Here is a 22,646-nt window from a genome sequence, read left to right on the forward strand (position 1 = left end):
TTTATCCAACCTTGGAACTGATATTATCTTTCCCCCGAATATAGTAGAAGGTTAATTTTGTTGATGATTTGTTATAGTGCTTTCCAGCATTTCTTTCAGTTGTAACAAAGGGAGAGTAAGCTGAGTGAGAAGATGGCAGTAATATATATCCATTTATCCCTTAGGTCCTCTTCTTCCTCTCTCCCTCCTTCCCATCTCCCTTTACTGCCTGTAGTAAGAAGATAAGTTTGAATTGAGTTAAGTTTTATATTGCCCACTTAGGTTTGTGGGAATACTTATATGGTCTGCTTTAGCAGCCTGATGTGTGATACCTGACACTAGAAACCTAAACCTTGTGTAGGAAATGTATAGCATTAGGCATCATCCTTCGTGCCCTGGAAATTTTTCAGTTAACGTTTCTGTTAATGGATGTGAATAACCTACCCTACTTGATCATAAGTTTTTGGGGGTGATTAGTAAAATAGTCTTGTAATTAGGCTAGTCATGAACTGTATTTTTGTTTAATCCTCTTAATTTGCCTATTTTTCCAGTAGAATTGCAAACTGAAATACAGAGGACTGTTTTGGGTAATTAACTTGGATTTCCATCTTGTTAAAGTTTAGTTATACTCATCACAAAGGTTTTAAGTGTCTAAGATGACAGGTATAAGCAGTCTCTTTTTAACATGAAATATGTTTATATTTCAAGGGTTCCATTGTCAAATCCTTCATTAGCATCAAAGTGCAGTAACTTCCTACCATCTGAAGAACATATTCAAAAGCTAAAAGAAGCAGGAAAAGATGGTGATAAGCAGCTAATCATAGTAAGTAATACCCTTTTAGTAAGGTTTATGGTTTCTCAAACAAATTACTTTGGAATTAGCAGTGCTATGTTTTTATGAACTACTCTAAAAATCATTACTCATACGTACCACTATTGCCATTGTAAACGATTTGTGAAAATTGAGCCCTTACTAAATTGTCAATTTATATCAATTGTCATGTTTGGAAAAATGGTGGCTGACTGACTTACATTTAAAACTGATTCTTGTTAAAAAATGCTCTTTTGGAAAAGACTGACTATACAGTAAAAATTTGTTTGCTTTAGAGAGAATGAACTTGCCTTTACTTAGGTGCAAAATCTCTGTTTCTTAAAATTCCAGATGCAGAAGGGGATTTGCATCTGGCAGATTGTGTACAAAATTAATATGAAGGGATTTATTCCTGCCTTGATCAAGTATACGTTGTTCTGAGACAACCTTTTTGTCTTGGAACAAATGTATTTTCCTGTGAACGTGCTAATTTTCACCATACTATTTAAGTAGCATAATGGTTTGGTTCTTTGTTCTCACCATTATGTACCATTAGTTACCAAATGCACATATGTCTTTTAAAACAAGCAAATGCAAAATGAGAAGGAAGTGGGTTTTTTTGTTTGTTTGTTTGTTTTTAATCACAGAAAAGACAGTCATTTTTCTATCTTGTAGGATCATGCAGTTTCACAGTGAAACAATTGGAGTTTTTGTTCGTTTCATTTTGTTTTTTTGTTGATTAACGTACCAGATAATCCTTGAGAAATTAAAAACGGGAACTGGGAATCTAGAGCAGGAGGGGAAGCCAGGCTGTGAGAAAGATGGACTCTTTAGGACACTTGTCAGTAAAATAACCCCTGTCATATAGACTTGGTGGTCTTGCTAGATTGCATTATTTTTCATGTAACGCATGGATTGTATATGTGAAAATACTGACCAAAATAGAACTAGTTGGACTCTGAATACTTTCTTGTATCCATACTTTAATATTTCAAAAGCAGAGCTTCTGAGAAGTAATTGGATAAGTATATCCTTGATTTGCCTAAATGATACAGATCTAGACACCTGAACGCCTACTCGCATGATAAATGGTGTATATGAACAATACCTAACACTTACTAAGTAGTTCACCTATTGTTTCTTTTAGAAGTCATTTTATCAACAGAGGTAAAAATGTGTGATTAAATACCTTAACTATATTAAGAGGACTGTAAGAGTATTCCTTCTCACTACAGTGAGGTTAACTTTTTTTTTTGGTCATACAGTAATAGAGCTTAACTGAACAGTTGCCTAGGACCCTTGACAAGAAGAAATGTGTAACCTGCTGCTTAGCTACTCAGGAAATAATTTTTTTTTAACCAGGTATTCAACAGTAAAAGTCCTAATTTTTTTTTTTTAACCTAACAACAGTTTAGAATATAATGAATGGTTATCTGTGAGGAACACTAGGAAAAATGGGAGACCTAGTTTCTTGTTTTCTGTGTGTATTTCTGGAAAACGCAAACAAGCAGCATATTTCATTTTTAAATGTGAAAGTAACAGCTTCATAATGTCTAGTAGGTTTCAACACTTCACACAAATCTAATTCACTGAGTTTGGAGTAGGTTTTTTATTCTGTTGAAAGGGCATTTCTGTAATGCCTGTAGTTCACTTTACCAAGAGACCATTAGGGAAGGTAGTGCTGTGATATTCTTTTACCTGGGGGGAAAACTGATTTTAGCATTGTCAAAACACGTAGGGGATCTCAAATGTCTGATATGTCACTTCGTAAACCACTTTCCCTGACTTTAGTTACTGTGGTGACAAGACATATGTCATATTATGTCAAGAGTAGTTTGTGCTAGCTTCTGGAGAGGAAGGAAGCACTAAATGGACTTCTAAAGTACCAGACTTTGTTCATACAAATACCCAAAAGAATAGGATTAAACGCGTCTAATAACATATGGTACTTTTTTAAAGTAATAGTTAAGTCTTGCAAATCCATTGTGAATTTCATAAATGTTGATTCTAAATGGCTCGGGGGGGGGGGGGGGGGGGGTTGCTTTGGTTTGGTTTTGGAGATACTTTAAAAGGTTCTTATGTACTTCTGTAATGATCCTCTAAGAACAGACAAAAGATTAATTTGGTTCAAAAGCTGCTAGCTGTTCATGTTGAAATTTCCCCTATACAGAAAACAGTCTTACTCTACACAGCCAGATCAGTGAAACTAGCATTTATAGTGTTGGTAAAAGAAAAAAGTGTAGTTAATAGAAACCTTTTTTCTTTGAAGTCTCTAATGAGAGGTATTAAGAGAAGCAGTCTCATTCTTCTTTTATTTGAGCAAAGATGGGAAAAAATCATTATTGTATTCTTAGCGGGGAATCACAGGATGTCTGGGGTTCGAAGAGACCTTAAAGACCACCTTGTTCCAAACTCCTGCCCATGGGCAGGGACACCTCCCACCAGGCCAGGTTGCCCAAAGCCCCATCCAGCCTGGCTTTGAACACTTCCGGGGATGGGGCATCACCAGCTTCTCTGGAACATTAACTCAAACTTTATTAATAGATCTGAAAGGTGCAGTTTTGGGCTCTCCACTATGAGTTCTGATTTCCTGGGTATTTTACCAATCCAATCACTCTTAACATGTGTATGGAACTTTTTTTTCTTTCTTAATATCTGAAAGGTTAGGGTTAGAGGGGAGTTGGGCCTAGTTTAACTCCCCACAATACTCATCTTTGTTGTTTCACTGCTGTTTTTTTTTCTTTAATAAACTTTTCTAGTCTTCTGTGTTTAAGTTTGACATCTGTCCTTTTAATTGTCTCTACAGTATCTGAAGGCTCAGAGTCTGAGATGTTAAAAATACTGTCTGTGTATTCTAACCTTTTTATTTCCGGAGATACCTTTAGAGAGGTGTTATTTAGGGTAAAACTAGTCTTTGTTTTCCACAATATGCTTTATTTTTTATATTCAGTCCTTAAGGATGTATAATACCTTCCTCCTTTTCCCATATGGTAGCTGTAATGAATAGATTTGTTTTCTGTTCTTCTGAAGTTACAGAATTCTTAACAAGCTTCTGGGCTCTATGACTGCAAGAAGTAAAATTATATAACTTGCAGTTGTAGGAGTACTTAGCTGTTCTTGCACCATTCTCTTTCTTGCTACGCATCATACAGTTATCTAAGCAGCTTTCAAACTTTTTATTATTGTCATTTTAAAGAGGCAAAGCTAAGATAATGTGCTGTTTTTTATGTTCTTCAAATTTGCTTGCTCTTACACATCTTAAAAAGCAAGGCTCTTCTGGGTGTGGCACTTAAGCGGAAGAAAACGAGGCATCTAAAGCTGCAACAACTTTTGTAAAAGTGTGATAGGCAACAGTGGTACTCAGTGATGTCCAAAGATTTAGGTTCTGACCTAGGGGAGTATGATCTGTTCTTCAGGAGGAAATTCAGACTGAGGTCTAAAATATGTTAGGTTCCAAATCCTTTACTTGGTGTTTCAAGAAGTAGTCTGTTCTGAATGTTTGTGGACTGTACTCTCACACTTCATTTAAGTAATAGGTGTATAGGTTGACAGTTTAAGTGAAATGCCAAACTGCAATATAGAGTAGTGCACTAAAATGATTTTTTTTTCCAAGTATGTTAATCTAATGGGCAAATGTGAGAAACTGAATATAGAATTATCTGTTCCTTAAACTTCTGAAACTGAAAGAAATCCAAATATGCAAAGCATATGTTTTCAATTTTCGTAAGATGAGATTTGTTCCTTTGAAAATAAAGCTAGTCTTTTGAAAATGATACTCAACAGTTTTAGGGAAGATCATGTAAAAAGATTGAACAGTGAAAACAAATTACTGACATGATAAAAAGATAGTATAGAGTTGTAGAGACTTCTCTGCCTTTCTAAAGACCTGACTGAGTTAATGTCTGGATGGGAGCAAGTGTTAAGAAATGTAAGTCTTATAAATATCAGCAAATGCATGGATCAGGAGGGCTTGATGAAAGATGCTTTTGATTCTTGGTTTGAGTTGGTGCTATATGTAGAAGGGGTGTGCAGGCTAATTCAGTTACACACCTGGCTATCATACTTGAATTGTTGCCTACTGATACTTCGTTTGAACTTAGCATAGTTTCTTATTTGACTGAAACAGATAATGTATAAATGAAATGTTAAGTTAAAAGCACAATCCTTGATGGAAATAATAAAGGAAGTGTAAAAGTGATTTCTTAGAGCTTGAAGAAAGCTGCATAAGAAGCATTTAAAATTGCAGCTTTCTTCCTTAAACTAGTACAGTCTGGTTGGCAATTTCTCTGAAGAAGTGGGGAATGACTCAGGGGCAGTGTTTTGTTGTTCATGTTAGTTAAATACTGTTTCTTGTTCTTTCCCGTAGTCCCAGTAAGAACATGACCAGGGAGGGAGTTTAGTAGAGACAAGAGAAGTCACTCTTCCTTCCTTACTTCTCACATAAATCTTACCCTTTGGGACAGCTTGGTCCTTAGTGGGGCAGGAGCGGTCATCCTCTCTTACTGTCGCTCCTTCCCGCTTCAGCTCCAGCACAGAAGCCCAGCCTTCCCTAGCAAATTCAGGTGACTTGTGTTCAGTGTCCCTGGTCCTGAGAGTTTCTGAGATAATGTTTCATAAGGTTAGCTGGGAACTGCTACAGGAATTGAAGCAGCAAGGCTACTAGCATTGAACCACACTCTGTATTATAATAGAGTTATGTTCTTACTGCGTTGAGAATGAATTTATCGTCCCTACTGAATATTGTTTAACTTCGTATTTTTTCATATTGCTCTAGCTAATGACCAATGACGACATCATTTCATTATGGATAATGACCCCTCCATTTTCATTTTTTTTCAAGTCTATTAAATCAGATACATAACAATTCTGCAAGTTTCAAGTTGGCTAAAATAGCTTTTCAGAAAGATGGGTATGACTAATGTTCTAGTTTTTTTTCTTTGTCATTGTTGTTGTAAATTCCATATGCTGCAGTTCATTTCAAAGTGAAGCTTGTTTCTGAGTTGGGTCGTGTCTTCTGATCCTCCTGGTCAGCAAGGGGATCCACACGTCAGCTTCTGTCTTGAATGCATCTTTCATGAAATAGCAACCTTTGACATTTTCATTTTCTGTGGAGAGCCCCAAAATCTTTGTGTTGTTCCTTCCTGCTCTTCTCCATTGTATTTCCTTTCCAGCCTGCCTGTTTCTATGGCTGGGTTTTATTCTTCGCTGTATGAGAAGGCAAGAGGAAAAAGTAATCTTCCTCTAAAACACACTAGGTAATAAAGAAGGAGGTGACCTAATCTGTGCCTGAAGAGAGGAAAAAAAAAAAAGGGGGCCCTTTTCATCTACTACAGAGGCACCAAATGCCTTTTTTGCTTGCAGGGCTCCTTATTCCACATATGGAGGATCAGCAGACATGCACCTTCTCAAAGAAGATATTGGTAAGACTTTTCTTTGTCTAACAGAGAATTAAGGAAACTTCTGGAGATTAAGACAACATTGTTGCAATGTTTGATTACAGTTAGCCGTGAAACAGTGGATCTTGAATATCCTGTGCTTACATTAATAATTGCCTGATATGTCGGAATGCTCAATTGTCATCTACACTCACAGAATTTCCTTTGGAAATATAAGTATCTTTGCTCGTTATTTTTTAGAAAATTGAGGTTTAAATAGAGCAACACATTTTTATTCCTGCAACCTCACATTTTCATAGAATCATAGAATGGTTTGGGTTGGAAGGGACCCAAGCAGGGAGGGGAAGGGACCCATGGGCAGGGACACCTCCCACCAGACCAGGTTGCTCCAAGCCCCATCCAGTCTGGCCTTGAACACCTCCAGGGATGGGGTATCCACAGCTTCTCTGGGCAACCTGTGCCAGTGAAGAACTTCTTCCTAATGCCTAATCTAAATCTCCCCTCTTTTAGTTTAAAGCCATTCCTCCTTGTCCTATCACTACAAATACTACTCTGAAAAAGTATTTTCCAATAAGCTCTGAGAGTCAAAACTCTTACAACTTTTATTGTGTGTTTATTGCCCAGTATCTAATATCTGGTGCTTGCTGGGAATATTGAAGCCCATCAATTTGAAGTTAAAGCAAGATAAAGTTAATTTAAATATTTCTTTTTTAAAATTTCAAAAAACATGGTTTTGTTTGACTTTGATTCCCAAAATCTCAGTTTTAAAGGGTTTTATTTACTCTCACATCTAGTGCATAAAATTTGTTCATTCGTTTATTTTCTTATGAGGGAGGACTGGCAACCTTGAATGTAGTATTGTTGTTCAGGAACATGTTATGTCTTGATGTGTGCCCTTTCTCGTTTTGCTTATGCAGTGACATATGGTTGAAAATAGATTCTCTAGGTGTTTTCCTGAAGTATAAAAATGCATTCTTCGTAACTCCCGACTTTATTTTGCATGTCCTGGTTTTGTACAATTGTCCACATTAGATTTACAAAGCTTTTTCATTTTTTTTTTTTTCTTCCCTGAAGCATTATGTCCTGTGGTGAGGGTTTGAAATAGTATTTCATTTACACAAAAAGGCCATCATCCTTGTAACCCGCAGGATACTGCAAAGTATGTGCTAAAATGTATAACCAGCATTTGTTAAGGCTACAAGAGTTCAGAAGATTGCTTTAGATACTATCATGTGTTTTTCTGATACACCTATAACAGGTTTTTAGTATTAACCTGTGTGTGCCACCCCTTGAATGCTTGCCATAATGGTAGTATCAGTGAAACCCTTTTTGAGGAAAAAATATATAAAACACTGATACAACATCCAAGAAAGTCGGACTGTAAATTACGGCAGTACTGTTCCAGGGAAAGAATCAATTCCTAGAGACTTCCGACATAGCGTATCTATTTAGAAGGTTAGATAGGATGAGCTAAGGAGTTTGATAGCTTTGAGGATATTCTTCTCCCTAATTCTTGACGTCTTGCTACATAGCTATCGTTTTTTTGGGTCTTGAGTTGTTTGGTTAGCGAACTAATAGATACTGTAGCTTAATACTTCAAACTTCTCAATCTGAACATAAATTGTTTAATGAAACTTAACCATTGTACTCATATTTTAAGAGCAGCTTTATGTAGCTGATTTTCTAATTTTTCTTTTAAGTGTACTCTAAGCATCGAAGTAGACTCCCTCTTCACTTACTGTACCTTAGACATAGGGGATATGTTCCCCATTCTCAAGATAGGAATTACTGGTTTGGTTCAGTCGGTTCATGTTAAAGTAATGACCAGTTCCTGCTGTACAGCCTTTTCTCCTCTCTTATGCATAAACCCTTGAAATGCAGTATGTCTTATTGGCCAGATTGGTTCCTTCTTTTGGACTATGTTGCTGCTTTAAAAGAAATCTGCAGGTAGAACAAAACGTCTTGGATTCAGTTTTTACACCTTAAGAAACTTCCTGTTCCAACTTTGCAAATCTGACCTCAGGATTCATCTCTCCTCTTTCCCTTGTAAAATTAGTATATTCCTGTTTGCCTTTCTGTATACAATAGGATCACACAAATTGACATTCCAGTAAAGCTGTGGCTTCTCAAATTCAGCTTCTTTCTTCTGGCTGACTTCTAGCCAGAAGAAGCTGTTCAACTCTGAACTTCTTAAAAAGAAGTTGTACCTTTAGTCTCTTATTGGAAAGAAACTGATACCTACATGTTGGACTTCTCTAATGACTGCTTGAAATAAGCTGCTGTTGTATGGAGCACTGAGCTGGCATCTAGCTCTTAGACTTGCTTAAAAATAGCTTTGAAGGTGGAAGGAGTAAGAAGTGATTTGTAAACACAGTTGCAGTGTTACAAAATGTTTATATCTGTGAAGTGGGCTTTTCTGACTGTGAACGCATCACCTGTTAGAAATCAAAATTAAATTCAGGTGGTAAGTTTTCCTGCCGATTTGTGTACTTTCAATCTGGCACATAGGTCCGTTTCCTTTAAAACAAAGCAAAAATGGCAAGTGTTTTGCTTTTATAGTATCGTATGTTTCAGTGTATAAAATTACTTTTACATGTTAAAATAGATTAAAAGTGACATTGACTGCTGCTTTCATAATCTCAACATCCAAATGTAGTTTAAAAAAAAAAGGTATTTGACCATTAAGCCATACCTTAAGACATGCATTTTTAGCTAGAGACTTCAGTCTAACTGGTATTCTTTGGCTCTTTGCGAAGGAACACTTTCTACAACTGATGCTTCATTCTATATTAGGCACTGACTCCTCAATCTGAGCATATTTGCAAGCTAATAACCCTATTCTAACAAATAAATAAAACAATAAGTATTGAGTAGTGCCCTTACTTTGGTAATAGTTGGTTATAGAGTAGGAGAATAACACAAGGGTTACAAGTAAATGTATGATCTTCCATTTGTGTTGTAGCTGCTTTCCAGTATCTGAAAAGTAAGTCATGGACTATTACGATAGCAACTAAAACATGATAGTTACCAGCTTCCAATTAAGAGTGAAGAGTTAAGACCCGAGAATATCTTAAATACAAGGCTTTTAATCTGTAAAAACTATAAAGTAATGGGAAGAGGGATTTTTAAAACAATTGTGATGCTATTTGCTTTGAAATACCTGTTTTTTTTTTTTATAAAAATGTGAAAGGTGGTGATAAGCAGTTGCAGATATATTGCTGGTCTTAATGATTATTTCTGTAACATTTGTTATGTATGGTAGCCTTCCAAGCAGTCAGGAAAATGGCTTACCTCAAAGAAGCTCACAGCCAAAAGAACAAGCAGCAGCAGAACCATAGAGAACACCAAATAGTGTGGGTCTAGATGTGGTTCGTTTGTTTTCTGTATGAAAGATGATTATATTCACTGCAAGCAGAGTTATTTTTTTTTCTTGAAATAAAAGAAGTTGGTTGCTTATAATATGGTAAAGAAGAGAAGGCTTAATTTTGAGGTTGGTTAGTGTTTGCTTTGTGATTCGTGTGCTTTTTGAGGCTGTGTGGGTTTTCAGAAAACGGAATTCTAAATTCTGTACTTACTCTTGTGTTCCGCTCCATTTTAGCCTCTGTGTTGATTTACCGAAGATCATTTATACATTTATAAAAGGGATATCTTATTAGGCGGAAGCTCTGTTGAAGTGTGTTTACTGTGCTTGCAAATGACAAATAACTTTTTTTTTCTTCTTTTCAATAGGATGCAGGACAGAAGAGATTTGGTGCTATTTCCTGTAATATTTGTGGAATGCTTTATACTGCTTCAAATCCGGAGGATGAAACCCAACACCTGCTCTTTCATAACCAGTTCATAAGTGCTGTAAAATATGTGGTAAGGAAAAAAAATATTTTCTTCCTATGTACTAGTTACAATTCATGGTATTACATTGTCATGTTTTAATAAATTAATATCTCAGGAGGCCACAAGTCCACTTTTGGAAATAGTTTCCAAAGCCGTAGCAGACAGACTGTACGTCACTTAAAAAGGTATTCAGTAGGATAGTGATGTTGCATTGCTTTTGTATTCTATCTTTTACAATTCCTTTGTCTTGTGGGATGGGGACGTGGTGGTGATAGGAAGACAAAGTATTGTTACTCTTTGAAAGTGCTAAATATAGGCTTCTCCTTGCAGTGGTAGGATTGTTAGATAAAGACCTGACTGTTTTTGTAATCGTGTAATGTTAGATGGCTTCTAAATTTGTCTTAATTATGTGTAATTAAGAGAGAGACTGCCTAGCAATCTAGCTGATATAACATAGTAGTGTATCAAATAACAAATTTATAGTGTGATTGTAATCTTTAAATTTAAAATATTATTCCATAGGTTCATTATATATGCTATAGCTGAGTATCTCTTGTATTAAAAGATTTGAAAAACTTTCTACAATTTTAAGGACAGTGTAAAATCAGCTATTTCACAGTAGCTGATATTACAAGACTTTCAGGAAATATCTGTTCACATGTCTGAAATCCAGAACAGAATCCACAAAGTCTATTTTCTTTATCACACATGTTACCTTCAGTACTCTACACTCGAGTAGATAAGACCTCCAGGATAACTGAACTGAGGCCACCAATTCATTTCATGTACGTACCAAATGGCAGTTGGGCTACTCTTAAATCTCAAGCTCAATTTTATCCCATGATTCATAAATACAAAAATAAAACTTCATAGCTAAAGTGTTTGAAACTATCTAGTAAATAGTTTTGGTATTTGTTGTGTTCTTGGTTAGTTTTTGCTTAATAATCCAGACATTTTAAAATATCTTTTCTGGTGTGCAGTAACTACATTGTAGGATGAGACTGGGCAGAAATGTGTCTCCATTTTATTCCTGTTTGTCTTCCCCTGCAACCCCAAGTATTTTAGGATCTTGAATGTTACCAAAGTTGTAAAGATAAGTCATAGAAGATGGTGTTAGTTCTTTTGGACAGAAGCTGGCATATGAGTTCAGTAGTTATTTAAAGCTGTTAGGTTATGTGGTGGAAGGAAGCTGCACTGAAGTTTGAAATTGAGTACTTTGGAGCTTGAAAGAGCTGAAATTTCTCGTGTATGTACATCTAGAGTAACAGCATGATTAACAAAAAAGTGAAAGAGCAGACTGCCTTAAAACAGATGTAAATGACTATACATAAAGTTAGAGAAAGTTTACCTTAAAGTATACTTAATGTTTCCTCAGCTGCTAGGTATGTTTTTAAAACTTCACAATTTTTATTCAGGCAAATTCTTTGTATTGTCAGTTCAGTGAGCAAACATTTCTATTTCTGAAATCTATTAGGAGTCTAGTTGTGTTTCATGACAGAATGCAATGGAGTGAGGATGTAGCTGGTAACTGTAGAGTATGATGCAAAAGGAGTCCTGTGAGTTTTTAAATTCTCATCTGTGCTTTTTTCTCATAAAATTTTAATTGACTCAGTTTTCTGCCTTGCTAAGTAGATACATCTTTGATATTAATCATCTGACCCACAGTTGGTGGTTCTTCTTTGATTTTAGTAATGTCTATGACAGAAACATTCTCACCTCCTCTTAAAAAATAATTTGAATTGTAGATAAATCTTATTGCCAGTGAATTGGTACACCATGTCTCTATTTGTTAATTCTTAGTTGCCCAGAAACACCAGAAGTAGGATAACAAGCAATCATACTTCTGGTAGGTTTGTAGTGAGGATTTTTGGAAGGACGATTTAGAAGAGATTTTCGTGGTTTCTAAAGATTTATATGTAGAGTTACTGTATTGAACCTATGACTGTGTTCCTTTCCCTGACACAAAGTGTTAATGGGATAATAACATCATGCAGTTGAAAAAATGTACTAGAGAAGATCTTAGTTTGACCTAGGTGACCTGGGGATCTTAGTATATTAGCCCTCTGGATGTTGTTTTCCATGTAGTTAACACACTTGTCATTGCTGTTGATTTGGAGGCCATTTTGAAATGTTTTGTAAGCATCTTTCATTCTCCTGTTATTGACATTCTTCATGCCATGTGATGCAGTCCCAAACAGACTTGAGAAGACTTGTGTCAGCCTTTCTCCCTATTGAGTGTCTCTTGTTATGCGCCTGGTAGTTTTATTGATGATTCATTTCACAGAATCACAAAAAGATGGCTGTATACATTATCACACTAGAGCTTCTCTTGCTGTCAACTGTGAAAATGCAATTTATCATTGTTCGTGTCTAGCCTGCCTGCATGAAGCTTGTTTTTTATTTGCCTTTATTTTTTCAATGTACTGAGTAGCCAGAAGATAGTCTGCACATAAATAATAAACTGTTTATTCTCTTCAACAGAACATATTTTTTAAATCTTATTTTTTTAATCTTTATTAAAAAATTCTTCTTTAATATCTCTAGAAATACCATAATGTCCTCAGAGATAGGACAAGGAGATGTTATTGAGAAACTCGCTTTGTCAATGATGGCTCATAGAGACAAAAAGGAATTTGTGGGCATTACATGGAGAGAGAATTAGTCAAGTGTAATGACATTTTCTAGATTTGGGAAGAGAAGATTGTCTAGGACTGCTATGGGTTTCCTGAAGGGTATCATTCTCTATTGACAGAAGTGTGGTAACTGAAAAAGCAAGAGGGTTAGACAGTCAAGGACAGTCCTGGAGCAGGAATAGGGCAGTGTGAGATTGATTCACTACTGTAGACAATGTAGGAGTCTGTCTCGCTATCCTTCTGGTTTCAGACATCTGAAAATCTCCAGAAAAAAAATACGCCATTCTAGCAGGTGCTTGCATTGCATGATTATGTACACAAGAGTTAATACCAGTGGTAAAATTGTAGGAGTGATAAGTGGTTCAGTTTGGGTTTAAATAATCTATCCATCTCTCTAACACCATTTACCATCAATTTAATATCTCAGCAATTTTTTTTAAGAGCTAAGCATTTTTAATGAGGTTTTAAGTTGCAGAGACGAAAATTTAAGTTAGAAAATGGCTGTGGATTCAGGTGCCTGAGGTGAATGCAGTTAATGTATTTGTATTTCAAGCTCATCCTCTTAGTTAAGAATATTTTGATCTGAACAAAGCTGGGAGAAGCTGTTGTTTGGGCTAATGACTTAGCTGTCTAAGATTTAAGTAGATATTCTGCTGTAACAGCATCCAAGCCTATCTGTGAGGCTTGAAGATATTGATGAACGTCATGGCATCTTAATGTTTCATGTTTCTCTTGATTTGCATTAATTCTGAAATTGATACATGTATACAAAATAAAACATAACATTTCAAATAAAGTTCTTACCATTAGCTATCTTCTGTAAGAATCTTAGTTTAATCAGGATTAAAACAATAGTCACGTCCAAGGATCTTAATGCATTCTGCAGTCAAAATTTTCCATATTACGCTTGGAGGAAGTAGAGACAGAACATCTGTAACTTGATGAAAGAGTCAGGAAGAAGAATGCAGTAGACCCATTTCTCTGCTACAAATTATCATAAAAATTCTTAATAAATGTGATTATTAGTAGAAAACTTTACAAATGCTTTTCTTAGTGAAGATCAAGAATTGTACAGTAATAATTAAGTTTTCCTCACTATCTCAATATTTTTTGGGGAAAAAATGATACAAGAAAAATACACCACCAGTTTTCATCTATATGTACTCATTTGGGAAATAGTTATGTCTTGTCTCTACTCCATGACATACATACATACATACATATATATAATGAGGAAATGCACAAGCAGCCTATCATGTCTTCTAATTTATTTATTTTTATATTTTTAATGACAAATCTACATCAGACATTATAAGCAGAACATATTTTGTATGAAACTGAGCACCAGATATTTCAGCTGCAGTGCTTTTGGAGCCATCTTTCCTGCCATATTCTAGATTGGTTGTTACATACATACATAATACCAAGTGAAGGCAATGCACTGCATAGTTGTAACTACTGTCCATACTGCTGTGTCCTGATGCAGTAGCAACTGCTATGCTGTAATGTCCTTTTTGTGACTGATTTTTTTCTTTTGTAATCTTATTGACATTGCACTTCAATAATCAGCAAGCACAGTCTTGTTTGAATTGTGAGGAAAAGGTACAGGATAGTTAGAAACACTCAGATAGATTAAAAATTGGTTAGCTTTTCAGGGTGTATTTTCAAACCGTTTGAAGTACCGGTAGGATAAGCAGCCATGACATGGTGGGGAGGAGGGCACCGCAGCTGTTAGCACACACGATGGGGCTCTGTGCAGCACTGCTCTGCCTACCTCTGGCAGTGAGGTTATATGAGCCACGTTACAGCTACTTACAGGTAATCTGCTGTTAAGCACAGGCTTCCAGCGTCAGGAAGGGGTGGTGTGGCCGTGTTTTACTCCAGGCCTTGCCGAACATGCGTCCTGACAGGAACAACAGCTTTCCTTTCAACTTGGTGCATTGCAAGCAATGTACGTGAAAGCTTGGGAGTTTTGTTCAACAAAAAGTCTTAAAGTCTTAGTGCCCTAAAGTAATGTCAAGCAAAGAGGGAAAAAACAATTTTCTGACATTGTAGTAGAATATTACATTGCAGACACAATGCTTTTGTTTCTTCCTGCAGTAATACCTTGTTGACTCCTCAGTTAAGGAGTCCTACTTTAGTTCTCAGTGATTGAAATACCTTTCAGGATTTTGTGTTTCGTTTCAAGTCTTGTTTTTTTTTTTTTTTTTTTAAATGTTTTAAGGGAAATCATCTTCTGACCACATGGAACATACTGGTACTGAAGTGCATTTGATGTATTGTAGATATTTAATAGGATCTGTCCCAGCTGAAGCTATAGAACATTTTCCTTAAAAGCTTTGATGTTAGAATATGAAAGAGCTGTGACGAATCTTGTGCATTATTCCCATTAGTCTGGTTTAAAGGAAGCACAGTTCATTCCTTACTAAGACTGAACAGTAAGGATACTGAAGAAGCAAAGCAGATAGATGAACTATCAGTTTGTTTGAAGTACACAGAGCTGCATCAAAAACAAAGGTACAAGGCTTGAAAGTGTCCTTTCTGATGTAAACCAAATGAACTGAAAGTCTTGGATGAGCTTAAGGTTTACAGAAAGTTTTTGAAGAACTTCATCTAAAAGATATATTTCTGAATAAATTTTGAAGTAAATGAATTTAGAATTTGCCCTTCCTGTGAATGTGATCTAATGCTATAATGATACAATGCTAATCGCTTAAGAAAATAAATAGCCAGATGATAATAAAAATAAGTTCTAAGTATTAGAGTAACTTTATCTTTCCATTTCGGCAGTAGGCCCGCAACATTCTGGATAGTGTAATGGAACGACTGTCAGACGTGTTGCATTTCTCTGCAGGCAAATTGAGTGATGCTCACAGGTGGCTTAAAGTAGGCTATCAAAAGCTTTTGTAGGACAAACAGGTAGCCAGAAGGCAGTGAAAGATGAAAAATTGAGAGAGGATGATGTTTTTTTGAAGTTGGAGAGGCAAACTCCATGCCTTTTCTAACAGAACCAAAGCACAAGTCACAATCCCACCAATGGCACTTTTCTGCTTTCCTGGACATTGTAGCACTGCTGGTCATTGCCCTTCATGTTTAGATCATAATACAAATTCTAATAGTTGTCTTGGCATTCAGTGCAACTGCTACTGAGCAGAAAGGCAGGCAGGATTTAAATGGTATCTGTGTTGCAACTGTTGCCTTGCTGGGTGCTAAACTTGTACTTAAATAGTTTCAGGACTACCAGCAAGCAGATGAATTTCTAAAATTGTTCTTTTCATGTCTCGTTTGGGGTAAGGGATTCAAATCAGCGTGATTCCATTGAGATACAGATCAAGTGTTATAACACCTAAGTTTGTCATTTTTTGTGGTAGTATATATGGCATTCATTCAGTGCCAAATTCCATTGCTCGGTCTTTAGCTGAACATTATTTTGTGGAAAGGTACAGATTTCAATGAGAATTATTCCATCAATATTGTTTCTTCAAAGGCTTTTTTATTTAAAGTTGCTTTGAGTTAGACTTGTAGATCAGCCTTTTTAGTGGCTGAAGTTACTTCTGCATTCAGTACTTGTAGGTCCCGTCAAAGCAACTTGATTTCTGATATCTACCAGTCCCATCTTACTAGATTTAAGTGGCTTTTTTGTTTTGTTTTTTTCCATGCAGGTACTGCTCATTATTCACCACGAGTGTGGATCTGAAGAAGAGTTAATTACCTCTATTTTTTTGAGTATGTTTATACTTCAGATACACACAACGTAGCCTCCTTCCCCATTAGATTCTTAGAAGGTAGTTATAAAATTTTTTTATAGTATCCTTCTTGTGGCTTTATTAGTTATGATCCGTAACAAAAATAAACTATTCCTTACATTTTGGGCAACTGCATGCCAATCAGTTCACTTAGAACCTCCTGGAGGTCTTTCGCATGCCAAACTTTAAAACTGAGTGTGCATTTGTGGAGGTAACTATGTTAAAAAGAAATCTTTCAATAAAACGTAGGGTTTTTTCCATTCACTGGACTCTGGAAAATAAATATTACATAGGTTTGGAGATCAGTTATGTGAGCCGAGTTTGCTGCTTCAATTTTAAAATTCAGTTTGCACTGCAGTCCTTGGGGGAAAAATCTAGTTGGGAAATAAGACAGTTTCCTAAATTGTTTCTAGTTATAGTTAGGCTATTGTATTCTACAGTAAATAAGATCTTATTATATCTATTGTGCTCATTTTAAAAAGCTAGCTGAAGTTTCCTTCACTGGCAAAACAACTGCTAAATAGTTTGAAGTCTCTGCCTAAGTGCAGTGTCTAGAACAATAATATGCAATTTCTGTTTGTAAAAGTACATCTTGTGTATGGTTTAGATAAACTTTTGTTTTATTTAGGGATGGAAAAAGGAGAGAATTCTGGCTGAATATCCTGATGGGAAGATAATAATGGTTCTTCCTGATGACCCAAAATATGCACTTAAAAAGGTATGGTGAAAAGGACTGGACTTGTGTGTCTTATTTTGTTATTTGATATTTTAATATGAGTAATGAGGACGTAAAATGTGTAGAATTGATGTGGGAGCAGTTGAAGGACTCAAAACTGATGTGGTTCTGTCTGTAGCTTTCTCAACAAACAAGTTAGAGCTCTCACTCCTACACACTGCTGCACGCTTCATAGGAGGGATGGGTCTGAGCTAGAATGGAAGGCGGGTGGGAACAGCATCAAGCATCTGAATTTAAATTTATTTTTTTAATATACAGAATGTCTGCCAGATACTTTGTATAATAAAAATGTTGTACTCTATTTAAACAAGTTGAAATGTATAGATCTTATTACACAGCGTGAATACCTGCACCATTCCCTAGAAGATTTTCAGCGAAGAAGAGATTTAGTTAGAAAGCGGCCTCAGTCATCTATTCCATTCCCATGTGCAAAGCAGGATCAGCCCTGGTTATGATGCATCTGATAACTTTTTAAAACTTCTACTTTTTTTTTTAATAACTTCTTGAGGCCTTGTTGCGGTGCTTCACAAATTTCCCCTAAATGTCCAACAGAATCTCCACACTGCAATTTTAGCTCATTCATGGAAGTCGTACTTCCACAGCTGTAGGTAACATCCTTCTTTTCCTTTTTGCAACAGCTTCTGTGTTCTGAACAAACTGATTTTTTTGCCTGTAGAAGTTTGAAGGGATGTGCTGTTTTTCAGTTTACCCTCTTAAATAATATTTTATAGAGCTCTAATCATTGTCATGCAGTCCTCTTGATTCTTTCCATTTGTGCCATGTCTCACGCCTCTTTTGAAACTCGCTATCTAAATCTGAGCACAGTACACTGAAATCTGAGCACAGTACACTGGCGGGGCCTTAGAGCAGAAGGGTTCTTCAGCATTTTGCTGGCTAGCCTGCGTTCATACATCTTAATAAAGCATTACATTTTTCAGTAGCATGGCATTGATTCATATTTTGCTGCTAATTTGCTGTGACCAGTACGTACTTTTTCACAGTACTGCAGTCACAGAAAAGCTGAGGTTAGAAGGGGCCTCTGGAGGTTACCTGGTCCAGCCTCGCTGCTCAGGCAGGGCCACCTGGAGCTGGCTGCCCAGCAGCACATCCACACTGCTCCAGGGAGGCTGTGCAGCTCTGTCTGTGGAGATTTTCAAACCCCTGAGCTAGCCTGATCTGATCTCACAGCTGACCATGTTTAGAGCAGGAGCTTGAATGAATCTCTTGAGGTATTTTCCCACCTGAGTTACTCTGCTATTCCAGGGCTTGTGCTCCAGATAATTTTATTTAGAACTTTTTTTTTTTTTTGATGGTTGTACTGCTCAATCTATGTGTTTTAATGTGTTTCTGGTTGTCCTGAAATTAACAAGCTGTAAGCTTGAACGTTTTAATTGTGTAAGTCAAGAATTTTAATTGATTCCCTTAAATGGCTCTTTTTGATGCTGTGACTGAAGTGGGTTTTCTTTAAACTAACTTAGAATTTTCTAAGTTGCTGTATTGAAAAATAATCTACAGGTTTTCTTATGGTATTTAATGCAGATAAGTTTTACTAAGTTTAGTTTTTCTGGTGGTTTTGTCTGAATTTCAGTATTATATCTGTATAAAGTTTTGCATGTAGTTGCATTTTCTTCTTTTTTTTACTAAAATGGCTGAGGGGAAAAAAAAAACACAAAACTAATTGGGGCAGAGGAAAAGAAACTGTAGCAAATGAAGTCATTTAGGACAGAGTTCTCTCTAATCCTGCGTGGTTAAGGTTGAGGGAATCTACAGCGGTCAGCGCTGTGGATGTGTGATAGCACTTTAAGAAAGGTGACCTAATGCTTCAAGTCAACTAATCTGAATTGTTGTTAAAAAAAAAATGGTGCACAAATGCTAGGTGAGAAAATAGAGTAGATGATGCCATGAATTTTGGAAGTTATTTTAAAAGCAAGTTCGGAAAACAATTTTCATTTATATAACATCATATATTCATAGCATCAGTAATTCCAGTATTGTATTACTAACGTAACTACAGCGTGCGTTAAGTAATCTTATGCCATTTAATGAACTGCATAGAAAAGGCCACGTTATTTCTGACTCCTTTTAAGTGATGAGATGTTAAAAGCTGGACTTGTGTGTTGCACATTCCTTAGAATAATCCTTAACTTCTGGAATAGCTTTCGGTGTTTTAGATAACTTAGTGTGTTCCTGTAATTTTTACGTATATTTGTAAAAATGTATATTTATACATGCGCTTCTTATGCAGCATTTCAACTTCTTTTGACAGGTTGAAGAAATTAGAGAAATGGTAGACAATGACTTGGGATTTCAGCAAGCTCCGCTCATGTGTTACTCTAGAACTAAAACTCTTCTTTTTATTTCCAACGACAAAAAAGTTATTGGCTGTTTGATTGCCGAACATATCCAGTGGGTAAGTGATGGAACTGGAGAAAGGTAGTCTGGAGAAGTTGGTGCTTGGTGACTGTGTTCTTCAGGCATGCTGAAACTGTAGAACTACCTAAGAGTTCGAGACTAGCCATTTGGCAAATAAGTACAGACACTTTAATCACAGGTGGTAATAAGAATTGGATTTTCTTGGTTGATATTATTTTAAATCAGATCAGCTTTAGGATTTCTTGGGGGGGAGGTTAAATCGTTTATCAATCTATTGCAATTCCGAAACTGTTAACAAATTAAATTAGACAGATGCATTCTTTTTAGTGAGGCATTTAACATACATGTATATTTAACTGAAATATATCACACAAGAATTGCTGTATTTAATCATTGTTGATGCTTTTATAAAGTAACAAATATTTTGATGTCACCTGCAGGGCTACAGAGTTATAGAAGAGAAGGTTCCAGAAGTTAGTTCAGAAAATGAAAAAGTCATATTTGAAAGACAGAAAGCATGGTGCTGTTCAACGTCACCAGAACCTGCTATCTGTGGGATTAGTCGAATATGGGTATTCAGCATGATGCGTCGAAAGAAGATTGCTTCTCGGATGATAGAGTGTCTTAGGTAACACCAAAAATGTTTCCTTGGTTATATGAGTTTGATAGGCCGTAGTCCAAGACACTTATTGCGTTCTTTCGGGTCTCAAGCTTGCATTTTTACGTTTGCATTGATACTGGGAATGTAGACGTGAGCACAGTGGATGATTCCAGTATTCTGTGGCGTTTAGTAACTAATTGAACTCAGTATGCTGCAGTAGGTTGTCTTAACAGTAACCTTTATACTAAGTGCAGTTGTAATGAGCCAGCCTAGCTGACTGCAGATGAGCTTGGGTAAATTCCTCCAAGGTAATTATGAGTGGAGGAAGTGAGACTGTCTTTGGTCAGAGTGTCTGAGGTCAAAGTGTTAAGGACTGTGACCTAATCATTGGCCAAATGTCCATTCCTTAGAGATAGCAAAGGGGAAAGAGCAGAAACAAGTACACGGAACTATTTGATACAGTCTAGTGGCTAACAGTTGTACTTAGGTGATAGTTTTAACCTTTTTATTTTTTTTGGCTTTGCTTAAGTTCACTGAGACTTCTGAGACATTTTTAACTTCCATGGAGCTTTAGGAGCTAGTAATGAGTGTACACAGCTGAAGACTAAGTACTAGATGCATAAAAGGACACGAATATTCACAGTGCTGTTCAGACAAATGTTAAAAATGTTGAATCTCCAAACCTTTGTTCATCTTTTTTTTTTTTTTTTTTTTTTTTTCCCTGTTCTCTGGAAACTCCTACACATTAAGGTACTTTCTTCTAGTGACATTTCTTAGAAATCTGAATCCCTGTCCTGAGTAAAGCCCAAACTACCCAAGTCTTGTTATTGCTGGGCTGTCAGGTTTGTGCCAGCTGCCTGGCTAGCCTCATCCTGTGGAGTTTGCGGCACGGGTGCTCCTGTGTCTGCCAGTCCTCACCCTCTAGGGCATTTGAAGAGCCTGTCAAAGCTGTTCCACAGCAAAATGAATGCATCCAAATGGCGGGTGCAGCAACTAGAGATTTCCTATCAGGTCACATTCTGTCTGAACTATCATCAGCTGTAGAACTGTATTCAGATAAGCAGATTACCATGATGATCTTGGGGTGCTTTTCTTTCTGAAGGCTGACTTTTAATTTGCATATTCAGTAGTTTCTTATAAACTATCTCTGATGGAAGGACTTCTTCCCAAAGCAATGCTGGAGCTGCTCCCTCAGCCACAGTAAAGGATCCACAGGGTCATTTTTAATGGATTGCTGCTACTATCAACAAGAGGTGTCAGTTTTCCTCTTTAGCTGTGCACTGCACCTCACCTTTTAGTCTTCTGGTGCTTGTTTGGCCTTCCACTAGATCATTTTTAGTTTATTAAGTAGTAGAAAGCAGGTTCACCCAAAGGAGCCCTGTTCTTCTGATGCCCAGTTAGTTGGTTTGCAGAAAGGCTGAATGTGCACTGGGGTTGGTGTAAAGGAGGCAGCGCAGGAACTTGGAGAAGGCGACGTAAAGGAGCGAGGTTTGCTTTTTCATGTCAGTAAGCAGTTGGATCTGCTCAGCTGCTGGTGGAGCTTCAGCCTCAATGTCTTCCTGAGCAAAAGGCAGTATGAACAGGATGATTCTGGTAGCCAGCTAAATCCCAACTTCAAAACATTGAAGGTATCCTAGCAAAAGTTAAGTTCACTTTGTGAGAGTGTCTGCTCCATTTCACTTGAGCTTGCAATGCTTGGAGTCAAAAACAAATCCAGTCAGACAGTTGAGGACCTTTCAAAATCATCTTCCTTAATATAGTAATGAGAAGGCAATAAAGCTGGTAATACTTGAAGACTTTGTTGCTGTTGTCTTTTTCTCAAGATTTAATGGAGATGTCCATATATGATAGATGTTAACAGTTGCTCCGCAAGTACCTGCAAGTATATTTTACCAGAACTCGGAAGAAACTCTCATTAGAGTTAACTTTTTGTTTCCAAAGAAGCTTATTCTGTTTTTCCCCTCATCAAGGTCTTAAAGCCTGAGATCAGTGTTCCAAGTTTGCCCACATAGCCATCCAAAAAAAAAAAAAAATAGTGGTATCCTTGATTCTTTCCTACCTTCAAGTAAGACTAGAACATACATACAATATTTTCATGAAGTTAAACGGAATCTTTGTGTAATTGTTATCGAAAGTGTATCACTTAGGAATTTTGTGCTATGTTCTTTAAATGTTCTAAATTAATCCAAGCTGTGCTCTTATCCAAACTCAAATGTTTTGTTTGCTTGTTATTTGTTTCTTCAAACTAGAAACTTGAAATTTCATCTGGTCTGTTGAGACCCCTCAGTAAGGACCCTAACTGCTTTGCAGCTTACATTTTCATTCCTGGTGATTGTAGCCATAGTTCTAGCAGTGTCTTTTCTGTGAAGAAGCAGTTGGAATGATTTCAGACCCTTTTATAAGCTCTGAGATTGAATTGTTGTTGCAACTCAGATGAAATTGCCCTCTACAAACATTTCTGTCTAAGATACTAAAACCTTCATAGCAGAAATGATTCCTTTTGCTATTTGGAAAGAGGAGATAGCAAATATAAATAGAGG

The 22,646-nt window shown here is 36.6% G+C and overlaps 1 protein-coding gene across 5 annotated transcripts in view; it reads left to right on the top strand.

Moving 5' to 3' along the window:
• Positions 1–22,646, top strand: part of ESCO1 (establishment of sister chromatid cohesion N-acetyltransferase 1) — a 32,368-nt gene that overhangs the window by 8,666 nt on the left and 1,056 nt on the right. For 4 of the 5 annotated variants that reach the window (XM_035316647.1, XM_035316650.1, XM_035316648.1 and 1 more), the window contains 5 exons: positions 688–802; positions 9,916–10,047; positions 17,025–17,114; positions 19,399–19,542; positions 19,946–20,133. In XM_035316647.1, the coding sequence (XP_035172538.1) occupies positions 688–802; positions 9,916–10,047; positions 17,025–17,114; positions 19,399–19,542; positions 19,946–20,133 (669 nt within the window). Of the gene's footprint in view, positions 1–687; positions 803–9,915; positions 10,048–16,312; positions 16,436–17,024; positions 17,115–19,398; positions 19,543–19,945; positions 20,134–22,646 lie in introns of those variants that run through there. The other variant, XR_004747969.1, reaches the window with a different exon arrangement.

Source organism: Oxyura jamaicensis, chromosome 2, assembly GCF_011077185.1.
Source record: "Oxyura jamaicensis isolate SHBP4307 breed ruddy duck chromosome 2, BPBGC_Ojam_1.0, whole genome shotgun sequence".
Classification (NCBI taxonomy): domain Eukaryota; kingdom Metazoa; phylum Chordata; class Aves; order Anseriformes; family Anatidae; genus Oxyura; species Oxyura jamaicensis.